The following is an 18,608-nucleotide window of genomic DNA, read 5'->3' as shown; positions in this document are numbered from 1 at the left end:
AACTCCAGCCCAGCTCTTGCCTGTTATGAATTATTCTAGCAGTGCATTTCACACTTGCACTTAAAAACTGCAAAGTCACAGGCTTATTTTGGGGAGTGGAAACGTACTGCTGAACAAAGGGAATCTACCGGGCATGACAGGTATCTTACAAACTCTGCCCCCAGTTGTGCTGCTTCAGCGAGTATGACCGGTTAGGGAAGATCTTTCAAAGGAATCCACAGAGGAAGGAGGAATGAAGCCTGGTGTGTGCTCACTTTCTAAGCACGCAAGCGAGATCTCCTTCCCATTCATAATGAAAGAGGTCAAACAAGTGCACAGAGCTTTCAACCTTTCACCAACCGATATTACAGCAGCTTTCTGAAAATGAGTCCTCCATCAGTCTGTTACTTTTGTAGTGAACAGCTTTGACTTCCAAAAACACATTTTAAACTACACACTTCATATTTCTCAATATTCATTATCAAAGTGTCTTTTGGAGTTGGTGACTGGCCACTTTTTTCCAAACATAGCCTCAACCATTTCTTTTGGCGGGCGGGTGCAGGAAGGGGACACACACACACACACACCCTGGGCAAGATGCCAGCCTGTCACATGCCACACACCGTCACACACTACGGGCACTTCAGAGGCGCCAATTGGTCTACCTGTGGGAAAACAACGAAACAGTATTTAATACAGTATTTTAAATGTTCATTGACTAATTAACATATTTCATTTACACTTAGGTATATGCATGGTCTAGCTGGAAATTCTAGGGCCTCGAGCATGGGGCGTGGAGAGTCCCCCTAGGGAGATTTTGTAGACTAGGATGCTAGATTTTGAGCCCCTAGAAAGTTCTGGGCCCCTGAATTCACCAGCCTATCCATGCCTCTGCTACTCCCCTGAGAAAGTGAATATAAAGATTAAAACTCAAATCTATCAAATGTAATCGTACAGATGTATTAAAATGACCATAAAGTGAGTGAATCAAAATCTCACGGATGATTACATATCACTTTGATGCAAGAGCAACTTCGGATTAAGGTGCTCAGAGTTCACATACCGTCCTCGGCTTGTTCACGCCTCATATCTGAATATTAATTAGCATGGCACCGCCTTCATATGTAGGTGAAGGGACATTTGCGATTTTAACGACAAGAGACACACGACAATACGGTAGGAATGTGACGTCAGAGAACAGCGATATATATATATATATATATAACAGCCGTGTCACTTAAAACAATTTCCCAATATCAAAGATTGGAAAACGACACATCGGAGGCCAATAATTCGTGACTTACAACACGAGTTATCTGTCGGCATTTTCTGTAAGTTCTTCATTCTGTTCTAGTGTTTGTTTTGCAGTAATGCATTTTTCATCACATGAAACAGGACAGACGTTGCAGTTGCTGTATGTACAATGTCAATATGTCAAGCACGTTTCGCACTACTCGTATTTCTTATCCGGGATACTAATTTTATTTTTTCTGTTTATTTTCGTTTAGTTCAGTTTATTCGGGATTAGTTTGATACGCATTAAGGTACGCGCCTCTAGGTTTCATAGCATCATGTTTTTAAAAGTACAAAATGAAATTAGTGTCAGGAAGAATTAATCACTGAATAAGTATTTAAATGAAAATGATTCTTGCTATGAGAACTCTGCAAATTTTCCTTATAAACTCTTTGCAAAGCAAAGCAACTTATAATGTTAATTTCTAAATATTTTAACAAATTTCCTTACCGCCTTGAGGACGCCTCAAGGCGGTAAGGAAATTTGTTAAAATATTTAGACATTTGGTCCGCTGTTTGGCGTGAGATTTACAGTTCGAGGCGAGTTTACACACATGTATGTAAGAGTTGTATTACCTTGTAAATAGCCTGTAGGGTTTACAAACTATCCACTCGCTTTTGATATAACTAATTTTAGGTTTATCATGGAATAATATATATTTGCCGTAAGATTTCTTGCGTGGGCGTGAGTCTGAAAACTTGAGTGTCAAGCCAGATGCGTGAGAGTTGGCAGCCCTGCAATATTCTATAAGTGTGTACTTTGGAAGTATGTCATACTCTGATAAATAAGAAACATTTCTTATTTTAAATATCATATGTATTGGAGCCTAAACGCAGTTCGAACACATTTTCAAATGCATAACTTTTCATTCACGGTGGCAGCAATCTTACATTAATGAAGACCGAGAACTAGGCTATATACTATATGTTGATGGGGACTTTGGGACCACAGTGGTATTCCCCTAGTCACCCAACAAAGTTACATTTTATTGTATTATTTATTTACATATATTCTTATGTTAAATTGTATTTCTTTGCTTACATACACACACTTACTACCTAAATAAGCTGTAAACATTTCCTTTGACTGTTTAAGATTTTTGCACAGTATATTATAGTGCACCTTGTGGAACTGTACAGCTTTCTGTGTGACACAGTCATAACCCATAGCAAGAAGTACCAGTTTTAAATGACTTTCTCCAGAGGCAGGTCTAGGATTTGACCCTTGAGGGGGGTAAATAAACTCAGATTAATAATTTGCATATGTATGTTTCTTCTGTCGGTTGATTTCAGGAGTTTAATTACAAAGATTAACGAAAGAACACCATCAAAAGAAGGTATACCAGACAATGCCTGGAGAAGGTTTTTTTTTTTAATTTGATTTAAAAAAATGCACAATGATTTGAAAATGTTAATGTATCTAATATTGTAATACATTATATAGGATAATGCATTTTGAAATTGACAGGAGCAGTGATTGACTGGGCTCTGTTTAGTTTCTATGGATGCAGTGTACGAGAATTCGTATACCAACGATGCCTACGTGGAAGACGAAAAACGCAGGGAGGATGAGAAGAAGGACCCCCCACCTCTGGAGGAACAGACTCCCACGGCAAATAGAAGAGGACTGTTTAGGTAAATGCAGGCGGCTAATTTTCACGGACGCAGAGCAATTCCTGACAATCACTCTTTGCTTTGTTTGAACAGAAGAGGAAATGCTCAGGTCAAAATGATCTCTTTTATTTAAAAAAAAAAAATTGAGGACAGCAGTCAGAATAAAACTGTCTGATACTCACAAAGAAATTCAAGGACGAGGTAATTTGCGGCCAGTGGTCAAAACAGACTTTTCCATGGTTTCGCCATGGTTGTTTTTAAGTAGCAGGCTATGATGCAAGCATAAGAGTATGAATTGTATTGTGTCATGGATTGGCAGGCACAGGTGAAGGGAAAGGCTCAGGACACAGGGATGCAGGTGCGAGTACCAAGATGTTAATGAATAAGGCATAGAACAAGTACAAGGTGTAACCCAGGACCAGGAGAACTGCGGCTCAGATAACGTGACTCAGGTTGACAAGACTTAGACACTGGGAATGAAACCGAGAGTCTAGCAAGCAAAGGCTACACAAAATACTGAAAATACTAAATCACCAAATATTACATTTATAGATGCATGAGGCTCAACAGACATTAGAGTCCATATGGAGGTATTCTGTGAGCTCATGGTAGCCCAGAGGCCCATCAGGCACTTCATTCTGCTGTTCCCCTCACTTAGCCATGTCCCCATATACTATATGTATAGCTGGAGAGGCCTGAGGCCTGTTTCCTTCGTTGCTTTGTAACGTTCTTCTCCTTTCTTCATCTAGAAGAAAAAAAAAGGAACCAAAGGAACCAATGAAACTGGTTGGATTTTTCCAATTAGTAAGAACACAATTCTGTGATATTCCATGAAATTACGTGAAATGGATTTTTCAGGAAAAAAAGAGAACCTGTGTAATACTATACTTTATCTCCTACTTTGCCACAGTTCCGCTTTGCCAAACCTCTGGAAATCATTTTGATGATTGTGGGGCTAATCTGTGCCGCAGCCAATGGGGTCGCTCTGCCGCTCATGTGTGTGGTCTTTGGCCAGATGACGGACAGCTTCGTCCAGAGCAGTCGACCCTTAAACCTTACAGGTGGGAATTTCTGGGGACCTGCCTGTAGCCTTTAGCTGGGATGATGTACACATGGCTCTAGGGCTGTCACTATCAGTTATATTAATAATTGAGCAATCTACGAATCAATTTAATGATTACTTGAGTAATCAATTCTATGTAATGAAATAAATACATACATATAAAAAATTCCTGTACATGAGGCTGTACCCAAAGGCTAAAGGGCACATACCTTATAGTTTACGTATGACTAACCATTCATTGTAAGGTCTATGGACGTCTTCCATTAAGATGTTTATGCATTGCAGTCATGCTGTTCTTATACTGAGTTCTGCAACAGCATTTTCATTCACTTTTAATATGACATGCTACCACACAATCGAGACTTCCAATTTTTATTCGGACCCAGATCTGTTAATGTCCCTTTTCATTCTGCCATATTGCAGTGTAAACAAGAAGGCAGATTGTGATCGATGCTTTTTAAAATTTGAGTTATTGTGACGACACTGCTTGGATCAAGAATATCGATTCCAGAGTGAACCTTTTTGTATGTGCCAGTCATGTACATAGAAAATATATCTGAACTTCTGAAGGAATTTTTGCTTGAATGAGCATGCCATTGTTTTTATACTAAATGTGATGCCCTATGTCTGTTTTTCCACTATCAGCCTTACGGAATGTTACTCCCAGTTATGCCAGCTCTGACAATTGTCCTACCATGCCTGGAGTGGATATCGAATCCATGATGGCTAAGTAAGTGTCCTTGATGAATGTTACTTGTGCATTCACTGCTACTGTCAGGTGAAGGATCTTCACAGACATAAAACGTTGTTGCATGTTCCATTCACAGTCATGCCTATTACTTTGTGGGGATTGGAGTAGCAGTACTCATTCTTGGAACATTTCAAGTCATGCTTTTCCTGCTGGCAGCTACCAGACAGACAAAAAGGATCCGTGAGAGATACTTCCATTCAGTGATCCACCAGCAAATGGGATGGTTTGACACACATCAGATCGGAGTGCTAATTACCAGACTGACAGAGTGAGTATATCTGGATACTAGGCTGGTGATATCTATTGGGTGGACAGATTAGTTATAATGAAGTCAAAAGGGACTGATCTTTAGCATTAATATAAAACAATGAATTGACTGATTGTCTTTGAATTATAGATGGTAGGTGATGTAGGATGATGCAGACATTTCTATTTCACTGTATTTCCAAGTGCCTCTACTCTGTGTGTGGAGTTTGCATGCTCTTCCTGCATTGCGTAGGCTTCCAGCAGATAGTCCATTTACCTCCCACAGTCCAAAGGCATACAGCTAGGCTACCTGGCACCTTTATATTGCTCATAGTATATTAGTGTGTGTGTGCGTGTGTCCAGCCAGGGTGTACTGCAGGTGTGTCCTGTGCTGTCTTAAATAGGCACCAGACCTTCCCCCCCAAGCTTGATCAGAATATGTAGTTAGAAGATGGACGTTATGTTCAAGAAGTATATATTGTCATATTTGCTTGCTAAAATGTTATTCCTATTCCTCCTTTCTTCATAATGACGCTGAACCGTTTCGAACTTTTGGCATTTTATTGTTGTTTAGTGATATTAACACAATCAACGATGGGCTGGGAGACAAGATCTGTTTATTCGTGCAGCTTTTCTGCACATTCATTGCTGGCCTCATCATTGGGTTCATCAATGGCTGGAAGCTGACCCTTGTCATCCTAGCAGTCAGTCCACTTCTAGCCGGATCTGCTGCAGTCTGGTCCACGGTAGGAAGAACCAACCTTCTCATGATGATTGTCCAATGAGGTTATATAACAAATATTAAGGAATGTAGGAAGGCAGGCACTGAAGAACCTGTATTCATCTCCTGTGGTCTCACTTTTTTGAGTAACACTGTTGAGTGTTATGTGCTCTCTTTAGATCATTGCCTCCCTGACCAGTAAGGAGCTTTCAGCATATGCCAAGGCTGGAGCAGTTGCTGAGGAAATTCTTGTGGCTATCAGGACAGTCGTGGCTTTCAATGGGCAGAAGAAAGCAGTGGAGAAGTATGTCTCGCTCTCCCAAGTAATAGATGCCTCACTGGGAAATGTCCTCAGCAGTAGCATGAAGGGTTTATATTGTGTGAAATTCCATGGATCTAGATTGGGTCCCGTTGCCTGTGTTACAGCTCCTGAATGTCATTTCCTCTGTCACTGTCACTTTGCTCTGCTTAAATGGGTTACAGTCCGAGCATAATGCTGATGTGAGATTGCCATCACAAAGCACAAAAATCACCTAGCTTAGCTGCTACATCTCCAGATCAGAGTATACGGGAGTCAACCATGGTATCCTATTGTCAATTAGGTATGAATCTAATCTAGTGGAGGCAAGAAACTTTGGGGTGAAGAAGGCCATCACAACAAATGTGTCAATGGGATTGACTCAGTTCATTATATTTGGGACGTACGCCCTGGCCTTTTGGTATGGAACAAAGCTTTCAGTCGATGAACCTGAAAACTACTCCATCGGACGAGTTCTCACCGTAAGCCGTCATTTTATCAGTAATGATGTATCATAGTTGTGTACGATGTATACATGCATATATATTATTATTCCCTGTGTATTTTACATGCTAAGAAATATACTGATTTCTTACTGTATTTGTATATATGAATTTTAGTACATGCTTTTGTATTTGGTATTCTAGTCTTATTCTGAATATTGAAATTCATGTGTTTTAATTATAATGTTCACCTTCATTTTCCAGGTGTTTTTTGCTGTGATGATCGGTGCATTTTCTCTGGGTCAGGGAACTCCAAACTTGGAGAGCGTAGCCAAGGCTCGTGGGGCGGCCTATGAGATCTACAATACCATCGACCTGGTATCAATATTAGCCTGATGCTACAGTCACTTTGGCTAATTAACAGGCAGCCTGTACTGTTTTGATGCAAATTGACCCTTTGTATTCCAGCCGCGTCCGATTGACAGCAGCTCGAAGGAAGGTCACAAGCCAGAAACGGTGAAAGGAGACATAGAATTCAAGAACATTCACTTCAGTTACCCATCCAGGAAGGATGTGAAAGTAGGTGATGTAGGCCAAGTCAATAAAAGTTTTATTTTCAACCCAACCATGTACAATAGATAGCAAAACAAAATAACATTCTTCCTGAAGCCAAGGTGCAATGTTCGTGCACATTACATAGTTTTGGAGTAATTGACATAATTGAACAGGATGTTTTACACTATCAATAAGGATGAAAGTATATGTTCCTTTCAGGGATTAGCAGTGGATCAGAATAAACAGGCAATGATGATAATGATGATCTCCTTGATTCCCCCACTAGATCCTACAGGGTGTGAATCTGGTGGTCCCTCGTGGAAAGACCATTGCCCTAGTGGGAGCCAGCGGCTGTGGAAAGAGCACCACCATCCAGCTTCTGCAGCGCTTCTATGACCCAGATGCTGGAGAGGTGAGAATGCCGATCATCATGGCCACCAAGGCTTTATGGCCGACAGGCCAGCAAAGGCACTGAGTTCTGCATCATATGGCGAAGAAGCAGGATATTTCCTTTAATGACAATGTTCTCACACATTAGCCTTAGTTCTCACAGCGATTAATAACAGTGTGTCTCTGCGGCTGGGTTGCAGATCACTCTGGACGGCCATGACATTCGCACGCTCAATGTGAAATGGCTGAGGGAGAACATCGGCATTGTCAGCCAGGAGCCTGTGCTCTTCGGAACCACGATTGCTGAAAACATCCGCTACGGCTGGGAGAACGCCACGGACGAGGACATTGAGCGTGCCGTGAAGGAGGCCAACGCCTACGAGTTCATATCTAAACTCCCTGATGTAAGGCCACAGACTTGTTATGGGTTTTTATTGGCAAACCTCATGACTTACTTCTGTGATGTTGAAAACTATTTTTTCTATTGTTTATATTGCATAGCTCATATAGCACCATATGGTTTCCTGTTTTGATAGAACATGTGATGACAAAAGACATTTGCCATAGCTTTATACAATGGCCTGCTTGTGTTTCAACTTACAGAAGATGAACACGATGGTCGGGGAACGGGGGGCCCAGCTGAGTGGGGGGCAGAAGCAGAGGATCGCCATCGCCAGAGCCCTAGTGAAAAATCCCAAAATCCTGCTGCTTGATGAGGCCACCTCTGCTCTGGACACTCAGAGCGAGTCTATTGTACAGGCTGCCCTAGATAAGGTAGGGCTGGGCAGGCCAGAGGCTAGACCTCTGTTCAGAAAGTAGGGTTTTACCAGTAGGGTTTTGAGGTTATTGAAACATTGAGCTGTGGAGCTATGATTGGAACTGGACCTCCCCATTTAGGCACCCATAATTGCATCCACAGTGGGGAATCTGGGTTCAATTGCCAGTGCATTGCATTAGCTGTCTGTGACAAGGAATGCCAGACTGGCTCAAGTTCTTTTGGGTGTAATGGGAATAAATTGTCATGATAGGAGCCTACATGGAGTAGATAGAGCAGTCTCATGGCATGACTCAGAGAAGGCCTTATCTCCTTGAGTTCAAAGGACCGGAAGCCTGGAAGTACAACATAAGACCAATGATATCCCGTATGATCAGATTATTAGCAACTCTCTGTCAGGTGCAAATGGAGAAAAAAATATATAAATACATTCATATTTGAGTAATGATGCAAACAGTAGCTAATTAGGTCAAACATCACATTATTTGATAATGATCTAGACTGTCATACAAAGGCACGGGCCGGCCGGACGACAATAATCATCGCTCACCGCCTGTCGACTATCAAGACGGCCGACATCATCGCGGGCTTCAGTGACGGTGTGGTGACTGAGCAGGGAACCCACAGCCAGCTCATGGCCTTGAAGGGGGTCTACTACTCATTAGTCATGCAGCAGGTAGCTTCCAAGATTCAAGCTCAACGTTATCATATGATGACATCAATGTTATCATATTCATAAAATAAATCACTGCAAGCTACAAGCTGACAACACATTTGTATTACTAAAATTAAACCAGTTTAACCAACATTAACTTTTTTTGATTCTTCCAGTGCTATACTTAACTATGCAACGTTACATAGCATAGTTGATTTAATTTCTCTGTGATAGCTAATATACATTAAGTGGACAAATGTATTGGGATACCTGGTCATTATACCTACATGAACGTATATGACATTTTATGACTTTTATGATCAATATGGAGTTGTTCCCCCCTTTGCAGCTATAACTGCTACCACTCTTCTGGGATGGCTTTCCACAAGATTTTGGAGTGTGTCTAGGAATTTTGCCCATTCATCCAGAAGAGCATTTGTGAGGTCAGGCAGTGATGTTGGACGTGAAAGCCTGGTTCACAATCTCCATTCTAATTCATCCCAAAGATGTTCACTGGGGTTGTGTGGGCCAGTCAAGTTCCAAACTTACCCAACAATGTCTCTATGGACCTTGCTTTATGCACAGAGACACAGTCATGCTGGAATAGAAAATGACCTTCCCCAAACTTTTCCACAAATTTGGAAGAATTGTCCAAAATCTTGTGCAAAGCCTTCCCAGAAAAGTGCCAGCTGTTATAACTGCAAAGGGAGGGCCTTTCCATATTGGTGCCGATGGATTTAGAATGGGATGTCATAAAAGTTCCTGTGGGTGTAATGGCCTGGTTTCCCAGTACATTTGTCCATATAGTGTATAGTATAATTCAGCCTCCTCTAAAATAATTACATAAACTAACATTAACTACTGTGATACGTTTACAGAATTCAGGTAAAGTAGAAAATGCAAGTGAGTCAAGCGAAGACGACTCGTTTGATGAGGACGTGGAGGAGGAGTCCATTGAGGAGGGCCCAGTCTATGCAGAAATTCTAAACAATGATGTAGAAGAACATGGCACATCCCAGAACGTCTCTCTGAGGCGTACAGGCAGCCTCCGGCGGAGATCTTCCAAGAAGAAGAAGAAGAAGTTTCTCAAGAAACCTGCAGATAAAGAGAATAAGGTATACTTAATGTAAGTTAAGGTGCCTAGCTTATTCAGTGGAATCCTGCAAGATGAATCAAGGTATTTAAGCCTAGAACCACTGTTTCCCACGTCACTGAACATCAAACTCCTTTAACTGCCAAGCAAGACGTACTTTGACGTAAACAGCCCTTTTGTTTGCACTAATATGCCGTTAGTGTTAATAACAGCAGCAAATCTAACATCCTCAACCAAAAAGCCTTAATGTTCCTAACAGAGTGGCTGCTAAGTCCTTAAACTGTAAAGCAGAAATGTTTTCAAACGCAGTATTTTATAAAATGTTGGATAAATACACATAGTTTATTGCTAATTCAAAAGGTGTTGTGCGTCAAAGTACGTTGCCGCTGTCAGTTAAAGGACGCCAAAAGAAGCACTGACGGTTCTAGTATTAAAAACATGTTTCATTTAATCTGCCCTTTCAAATTTGGATTTTATTGTAGGAAGAGGAAGAGAAGGTCCCAAAAGTTCCATTCAAAAGAATTTTAGCTTTGAATAAGCCGGAGTGGCCTTACCTGCTGACTGGGGTGCTTGCCAGTTTAGTGGGCGGAGCCGTCTATCCCTGCGTTGCTATTGTCTTTGCAAAAATAATTGGGGTGAGTAATTTATAGACTTCCTGAAGAAAAAGTCACTGACCTTCCTGGTGGAGTTTATACATGAGACGTCATGCTCATTTTCTTCTACCACTGCAGGTCTTTGCTGAAACTGACCCGGAAGTGAAACGTCAGAAAACCCTGATGTTTTCATTGCTTTTCCTTCTGATTGGTGGAGTCGCATTCGTGACTTACTTCTTACAGGTCCATCATGTAGCCTTTAGATCCACATTCTATCTGCTTTATATCCAAAAATGTTTTTCCCCAGAATGCAATGCGTAACATCAGTGTAGCTTAATAACATTTGACATTTTTAAATATTAATAATTTAAAACTCCATGATTCCATGGTTAACTAGTCCTGCAGACTAGTTCATGTAAATACATTGCTTATAACTTCACTGCTAATAGGAAGATTGAGAATTTTTTGTGTACAAATAAAAGGATAACATTGATGCTGACAAGGTGGACCCTTGCTACTGGTATCTCAAGGTGTCTTTCCAGTTAGCCTGCACATAAATCAGTCACTTTCACTACTTACAGTGACACTGCCTGTGAAAAATGACTTGCTGAACAACTGGCTCATTCCCAATTTCTCCCATATTTCAGGGTTTCATGTTTGGCAAATCAGGAGAACTTCTGACAATGAGACTGAGAAGTCAGTGTTTCAGAGCCATGATGGGGCAGGTAAGGCTGCATTTGTAAATGCATCTGATAAGTAATGAAAAGTCACAGAAATTCCTGGAAAACTGGGGACCTTGAACACACACGTGCACTGAAGCTTGTTCTGACTTTGTCTCCTTCAGGAAATCGGCTGGTTTGATGACAGCAGAAATGCGGTGGGAGTTTTAACTACTAAACTGGCAACCGATGCTTCACTGGTCAAAGGGGTAAAAGCAACCTTTTATTTTCAGTGCCCATTTGGTATTTGTGGGACTATGCTGATTGTTCTGGGAATAGAGATGCCACAACACCATAGCATGCAGGTTCTGAGCAGACACACTTGTGACATCATATAGCTGACCATAGTATATTTATGCAGGTCAGGGTTAGGGCAGAGCAACATGGATTTGAATCTGCAGCCTTTCAAATGCAATGATGGAAAAAGTACTCAATTTTCATACTTAAGTAAAAGTATAGATGCGATACCAAAATGTTGCTCAAGTAAGAGTCATGCAGTAAAATACTACTGAAGTAAATGTAGAAAGAAGTTTCAAATGTACTTATGAATGCAAAGTTAAAAGTACTATTGTGGGGATTGTGCGGTAGCAAGGAGTGAGACGGACAGTGTCATCAAGAAACTCTGCTCTTTACCCCTTAATGGTTTCACGTTTGTGAATGATTTGTTTGCGGGAAATGAGTCCCTTACTACACACTCATGTTCATTTCACTGCACAGATTTGTTTTGTTCATTGTCCTTGCTTGTCCTCAGAGATGTGACTTGAAAGCTGCTTCCCTTCTTGACTGTGGCCAGTGAGGCATGTAAGGGTGTGCTGTAAGCAGACATATGATTGGCTGGAAACTAAACCTGAGACTTAACTTATACGGGTTACAGTGAACGAACGAACGAGAACTGTGAATGAGGGACTTCCTCTCTTGATGACTTGAGTGAGCGGGTGAACAAGAGACTCATATAGGCTACCTCTTGATAATCACTGAACGAGAGACCTGAAGGAGTTGGTGAGTGAGTGAATGGCCCAATCCCAAACTATCCTCTTGACACTCTGCTTTCATTATGAGTTACACTCATGCTGTCACCCTCACAACAGGCCCTATGCACTAAAACTGAAGGAAATTATTGCAAGAAAGATTTGAGTCAGACTCACCCTCGCTCCGCCTTCTTCATTCTTCTGTATGTGAAGCAAAATGATTTATATGACGTGACGAAATGGCTCCCTAAAGAAGTATTGTCGTTTATTTTATAATATGATTTGTATGAGTTCAAATTAAAAATGTTTATCCGCTGTGAGAAGAGTTACATAGTCTTACCATATTAATGACGCAGTTTGTATACGCTTTATTTAGAGTGCATTGCACATACATATATATATATATATATATATATATATATATATATATATATATATATATATATATATTAGGGATGCAACTGATTATTATTTTGATAATCAATTAATCTGTCGATTAATTTTTCGATTAATCTGACTTTAATCTCAGAATTCTGAGAGTTTAGAAAAAAAGTCAGAATTCTGAGATTAAAGTCAGAATTCAAATAATATTTTCATGGTGGCCCTAATCCTCTTCCGTACAACACTGATTATAATTGAGTAACAAATTATTTTTTTTACAAGACTTATTGGTGGTATTTAGCTTACAGCTTAGCACTATTTAGTCTAAATAATAAGTATTTTTTATTCTGAAGACAAAAGGTCAATCTAAAGGCCAGGTTTAATAATGAATTATAAACATTTTACGGGCCAGTACTTGTATCATTTTTGGTTAGTGATGCTAGATTGACATGGATCTTGACTTGCTATACATACACTGTGACTAATGGGATCCCTATACTGTCCTCCCTGTGTCTCTCTGCCAGGCAGCAGGATCCAGACTTGGCCTGGCTACGAACACCGTATGCGCTCTGATCATCGCCATCGTCGTTGCCTTCATCTTCAGCTGGCAGCTCACACTCCTCATACTCGCCTGCGTGCCTATCCTCTCGGGGGCCAACTTCATACAGATGAGGGCCACTGGTGGCCATGCTTCCAAAGACCAGAACGCCCTGGAACTTTCTGGAAAGGTAGGGCACGTGTATATTTAATGGTGAATGAATCTTGAAGAATCATTTCTGAATGTCTGGGCAAGTATTGTTTTTGCTCTGTTGTTATTGACATGTTTGTGCTTTTTGCCTCCTATTTTCTGCAGATCTCTACAGAAACAGTTGAGAACTTCAGGACGGTTGTGTCCTTGTCACGAGAAGAAGTGTTTTTCCAGAAGTTCAAAGACAGTTTGAGTTATGCATACAAGTAAGTATTAGGGGTGTAACAATGTATCGATTTGTATCGATGTATCGATTCAGCGGCAAACGATCCGATGCATCGACGTGACCGTATAAATGTCGATGCAAGAGTTTTTGTTTTTCTCGCCGGTTCCAGTATTGTTTCCATGATCCACTCCGATGTATACATGGTCTACACCAGGGGTGCCCAATACGTTGATCGGGATCTACTGGTCGATCGCAAAGGTAGTGTGGGGGTAGATCGTATGGCATAAAAAATAAAGGATGACGCGTTCAACCGCGCCAGCTGCTGCAAATCTCTAGCAAGCTACCGAGTCCCCTAGTTAGTCTCCAATTTATTTCTACTAAACTTAAGGGTATAAAAATGAATGGGGGAGCAGGACCAAGTAAGAAGCTAAAAACCTACCACTTCCATACGGAATGGGAAGAGGACTGCTTTTTTTTCACCATGTCATATTCGAAGTACATTTGCCTCATCTGTCAGTCTGTAATTTCCCCAAAGGGAAATTAATAATAAATAATAATATTAAAAAATACTCAATATTTTTTATACATAAATATATGTTTTGCATTTTTATAGTAGGTAAATCATTCTGACTTGGTCATTTATAAGTAGCTTGCAAGCTAGCATACCTTCAGAGCGTGTGTTAAGTACGGCAGGTGACATACGACGCTATGCTCAGAGCACACGATCTCCTGAGCACGTTGACCATTTAATTTTTCTTAAAAAGAACCTCTCAAAGAAGTTTACTGACACCGCAGAAGTCAGTCACGTTAATCTTCCTCATTCTACATGTGTGTCCATGCAATGTTTCTTATTTTTAACTTATTGCACTTTATTTTGTTTGATTTATGGGACATACTTTACACTAGGTTTTGTTTACAATTTCCAATAAAATATGATAAAATTTTAATTTTTAATTAATTGAAATGTAAAGGATTGTGTGAAATTTCCTCATTTAGACTACTAACCCCAGTATTGAACTGAAACGAATCGTATCGTTGGATTTTCTGAGGTATCAAAAAAAAAATCAAACTGTTGGCTTAAGGAATCGATATTGTATCGTATCGCGAGGAAAGCTGTGATTTACACCCCTAGTAAGTATCCTTTCATTCAAAGCATATTTAATAGTTTAAAATGATTTGAATGAAGAAAGTGAAATTAAAGACAGCATCACCTAGTAACATTTCTGGCATTAAAACTGTGATGGCTAGTTTTTCTAATACATCATATCTTAATAACTAACGCCAACCCCGTGTATAAAATCCATCCATGACGAATGATAAATACTGCCCTTTTTTGTAAAGGATCTCACTTTGTTTTGAATGTTTGTATTATTTATTTTTGATAATATGTAATTCCACTGTTTCAGGTCTGCGCTACATAAAGCCCCCATCTATGGATTGACCTACGCCCTTGCCCAGGCAATCCCATACTTTGTCAACGCTGCGATTTTCCGTTTCGGCGCGTGGCTTATAGCGCATTGCTACACGCATTACGAGAATGTTTTTCTGTAAGTCTTTAATTTACATAAAGGAAAAACTAAAGTGACATCAGTGGTGTCTTGCTTTACCTTATGGATGGTTCATGACTGGCTGTACTTGGTGTTCCCCCAGTGTGTTCTCCGTCATTGTCTTTGCTGCCATGAACATTGGACAGTCCTCCAGTTTTGCTCCAGATTTTGCGAAGGCAAAGGCATCTGCACAGCGAATATTAGCCTTGCTGGAGAGGAAGCCTGAGATCGACATTTACAGTGAGAAGGGCGACATGCCTGTAAGTTCTAGACCAGGACTCATGATTCCTTAGAATGTGACTGTTATCTTTATTGTACTCTTGTTTTATGCCCTTTGCTGGCTGGGATAAGCTCCAGGCCCCATCGTGATCCTGTACTGGATAAGCTTCAGGAAGATTCATGGATGGAAAAGACAATTATTGTGCAAAAATAATTAAACACAAATCTATGAGTTTGTCACTTGGATGATATATTCTTCACCCAGGTAAACTGCACGGGGAACATTGAGTTCCATGATGTCCAGTTCATGTACCCGACCAGGCGGAACGTGAATGTGCTGCAAGGCCTGAATGTGTCTGTAAGCTCGGGCCAGACCATGGCCCTGGTTGGTGGGAGTGGCTGTGGGAAAAGCACTTCTATACAGCTGCTGGAGCGTTTCTACGACGTCGCTTCTGGACACGTGGTGAGGCTGTGAAGAGCGCCTCTGGTCCTTTTCCCATCATGGTGCTTCTGGAGAAGTACTGGGGCCAGTTTGGCACGTCTACCACCTTAACACTGCTCCATAAATGTCATCTTCTGGCAGTTTCAGCTGTAGGAAACCCAATACGTAACACGCATGACCCTGTTCCTTTCCCTCTTTCAGTCTCTGGACGGGCACGACATCAAGACCCTGAACCTGGCCTGGCTGCGCTCTCAGCTGGGCCTGGTGTCTCAGGAGCCCATCCTGTTTGACTGCAGCATTGCTGAGAACATCCAGTATGGCGACAACAGCCGTCACGTCTCCCAGACGGAGATTGAGGAAGCGGCCAAGAGTGCCAATATCCATACCTTTATCCAGAGTCTTCCAGAGGTATGGATTTTATTCAGTGGGGAAAGTTATTTGGGTTCCGCAGCTTTGGCCATGTAACTGCATCCAGCTGCAAAAAATCTTTTATGGGTCATTGTCAAACGTTTTCGATAATCAGTTGAAGATGATCTGGGAAGGATAACCGGGGTCAGATCCTGGGGTCGGACACATGACACCTATATAAACAAGTGTATCATTTCGATCCGAAAAACAGAAAATCCATTCATGTACGGTTTAAACCTACAGATAATTAGGTTAATAATGGACGTAAATCTCATTTTAAAGACACAGAATAGAAAGTATGTTCTAGTTTCTGAGTTTATTGCAACCAATGTTAGACTCCATTTGAAAGTTAATAAAAATTGCAAGCATTTTTATATGCAAATTTGGTTGACAGACATACAGCACCAGGGTAGGGGACAAAGGTGCCCAGCTGTCTGGGGGGCAGAAGCAGAGGATTGCTATCGCCCGGGCACTAGTGCGTCACCCAAAGGTGCTGCTGCTGGACGAGGCCACCTCCGCACTGGACACCGAGAGCGAAAAGGTCAGACTCATTTACACATTTTGGAAGAATGCCCAGTGGTGTATTAAATGCATTAGTTTTATGGCACAAAATTTTTGTTGAGTAAACCAGCCATTAGCAGCCTCCTGAGATTTGAGAATCCCGCGTCTCACACAAACTTGCTGTCCGCTGGCCAGATCGTGCAGCAGGCTCTGGACAAGGCGCGGCTCGGTCGCACCTGTGTGGTCATCGCCCACCGTCTCTCCACCATCCAGAACGCAGACACCATCGCCGTCATCCAGAATGGAAGGGTGGTCGAACAAGGAACGCACAGCGAACTCATGCAGAGGGAGGGGGCCTATTACGCCCTAGTAAATGCCCAGGTGTCTCACTGAGACAATGATTCAGGATACAGGCATTCTCTGACGTACAGACTCATGCAACTCATACTTATGAATGGACTGCCATAAAGACTATTATATTAAAATTTTAAGCTAAATACAATGGTTTATAATAAACACACACACACTACTTTATGACGCTCAAGACAACATTATGTGGCTTTAGCGGTTTGTCAGCTTGAGGTACAGTACAGTACTGCACTTTGTTACTTTTGTCATTGTTTATTTTTAAGTTTCATATGCATTGAAAGGCGAAATATATACTACGGCAAACATTTGACATGACGCACAATAAGAACTGTATGTACCTGTCCTAGCTTACCCACAAATTCAACATAAAGACAGACTTAAGGAATGTATCTCATTTGTACCCAGGTAACTGCCTATACTAGAGTTTAATTGTCATGTGCAGCGTAGTCAGTTCCAGGATGAAGTGAACATTTTACTTTACATGTTCTTCCGGTAAGATGAAGTAAGAAGTACATATTAAGGTTTATGTCCTTCCCTCACATAGCCAAATTTAAGCCCTTGCACATGGGCGAATTGCCTTTGCCTCTCCAATCTTGTTCTCCATGAGACATACACAGGTGACCAAAAGCTTAAGGGTGACAGTGCAGGGTCGGCCACTGGCCAGTGCTCTTCAAGCAATTGCTCAAGGGACCAAGAGCCGCCCTGCGATTAGATCCTGTGACCTTCCTGAGCCCGAACCCGAATAAAGCTGTATTTACTTTACTTGAGTCAGTCCCGCTATGAAAATGGTAATTTGTAATTTTATGTCCTGTCTTTCTTTTTGGTATGGTTTTTTTGCATGGTATTTTTCACTGTTCTCCGGAAATGCATTATATATGTGTGACAGTATTATTTCCACCTGAGTTCCTGATTACCTTGCTTTCTATAATTTATTTAACTTTCACGCATTAGTTTATTGATCTCCAAAAGATACTTTTCCCTTGATTACCTTTATACAGTAATACAGTCATTTCCATACAAAGGTGGGGACAAAACCATTCGGCCTCATACTATACCACGCTCTTTCACAGTTAGAAATACGATAGGTGGTAATGCACATGAGAAATGGACATTGCTAAGATTGATTCCCATTTTAATTGGAAATTTTGTCCCTGAAGAAGAGCCTGCATAGGAAATGATATTAGATATTAACCCTCTGGGGTCTATGGGTAGGAAACACACTTTCACTGACTGAGGCATGATCACACATTTCTTCAAATATCATAAACTTAATTCATGGCAAATAAATTATTTCTTATATATTTGTTTTGCCATTACACTCATCTTTATTTTAATGTATATTGTAAATATGTCAGATTTTTGTTAAGTTTGTAATTTGACATCAAAGTATAGACATTGCATTCTGGCTCCTTTCATTGAATATGTAGCAACTTTCATGTGTATGAATGAGCCATTGACACCTGGCCACTTTTATGGCGCTGATGGGGACGTATCTGGATCGCGTTTCACCGTTGCGCTGTTCATCAAATTACCATGTGAATGTGATTTGAATACGCGCTAATGCGGTTATTTAGAATGTGAATATCGATCTTCGGGTGACAGCGGTACTACACACCCCCGATGCAGGTAAAAAAATAAGATGACATGGTTTACTTTTTTGCCGATTAACCT

At 41.0% G+C, this 18,608-nt stretch overlaps 1 protein-coding gene across 6 annotated transcripts; it reads left to right on the top strand.

Moving 5' to 3' along the window:
- Positions 1 to 1,142: 1,142 nt before the first annotated feature.
- On the top strand, positions 1,143 to 17,704 carry LOC140592535 (ATP-dependent translocase ABCB1-like). 6 transcript variants are annotated; one of them, XM_072715965.1, is made up of 30 exons: positions 1,143 to 1,155; positions 1,242 to 1,310; positions 2,566 to 2,609; positions 2,769 to 2,907; positions 3,636 to 3,690; positions 3,797 to 3,947; positions 4,595 to 4,679; positions 4,777 to 4,968; positions 5,521 to 5,692; positions 5,847 to 5,971; positions 6,270 to 6,447; positions 6,673 to 6,786; positions 6,877 to 6,987; positions 7,250 to 7,375; positions 7,554 to 7,757; positions 7,957 to 8,127; positions 8,643 to 8,804; positions 9,662 to 9,898; positions 10,359 to 10,511; positions 10,608 to 10,712; positions 11,117 to 11,194; positions 11,314 to 11,397; positions 13,062 to 13,265; positions 13,391 to 13,491; positions 14,858 to 14,998; positions 15,102 to 15,258; positions 15,483 to 15,680; positions 15,861 to 16,067; positions 16,462 to 16,608; positions 16,764 to 17,704. In XM_072715965.1, exons 4-30 carry the CDS (start codon positions 2,774 to 2,776, stop codon positions 16,959 to 16,961), a joined length of 3,990 nt encoding a protein of 1,329 aa, XP_072572066.1. In that variant the 5' UTR covers positions 1,143 to 1,155; positions 1,242 to 1,310; positions 2,566 to 2,609; positions 2,769 to 2,773; the 3' UTR covers positions 16,962 to 17,704. The 6 variants fall into 6 exon arrangements, with proteins under 6 accessions (XP_072572066.1, XP_072572065.1, XP_072572068.1 ...); XM_072715964.1 differs by lacking the exon at positions 1,143 to 1,155 and having other exon boundaries at positions 1,162 to 1,310; positions 2,741 to 2,907; XM_072715967.1 differs by lacking the exons at positions 1,143 to 1,155; positions 2,566 to 2,609 and having other exon boundaries at positions 1,162 to 1,310.
- The last annotated feature ends 904 nt before the right edge of the window (positions 17,705 to 18,608 follow it).

This window comes from Paramormyrops kingsleyae, chromosome 9, assembly GCF_048594095.1.
Source record: "Paramormyrops kingsleyae isolate MSU_618 chromosome 9, PKINGS_0.4, whole genome shotgun sequence".
NCBI lineage: Eukaryota > Metazoa > Chordata > Actinopteri > Osteoglossiformes > Mormyridae > Paramormyrops > Paramormyrops kingsleyae.
This window is presented reverse-complemented; position numbering and strand designations above follow the sequence as displayed.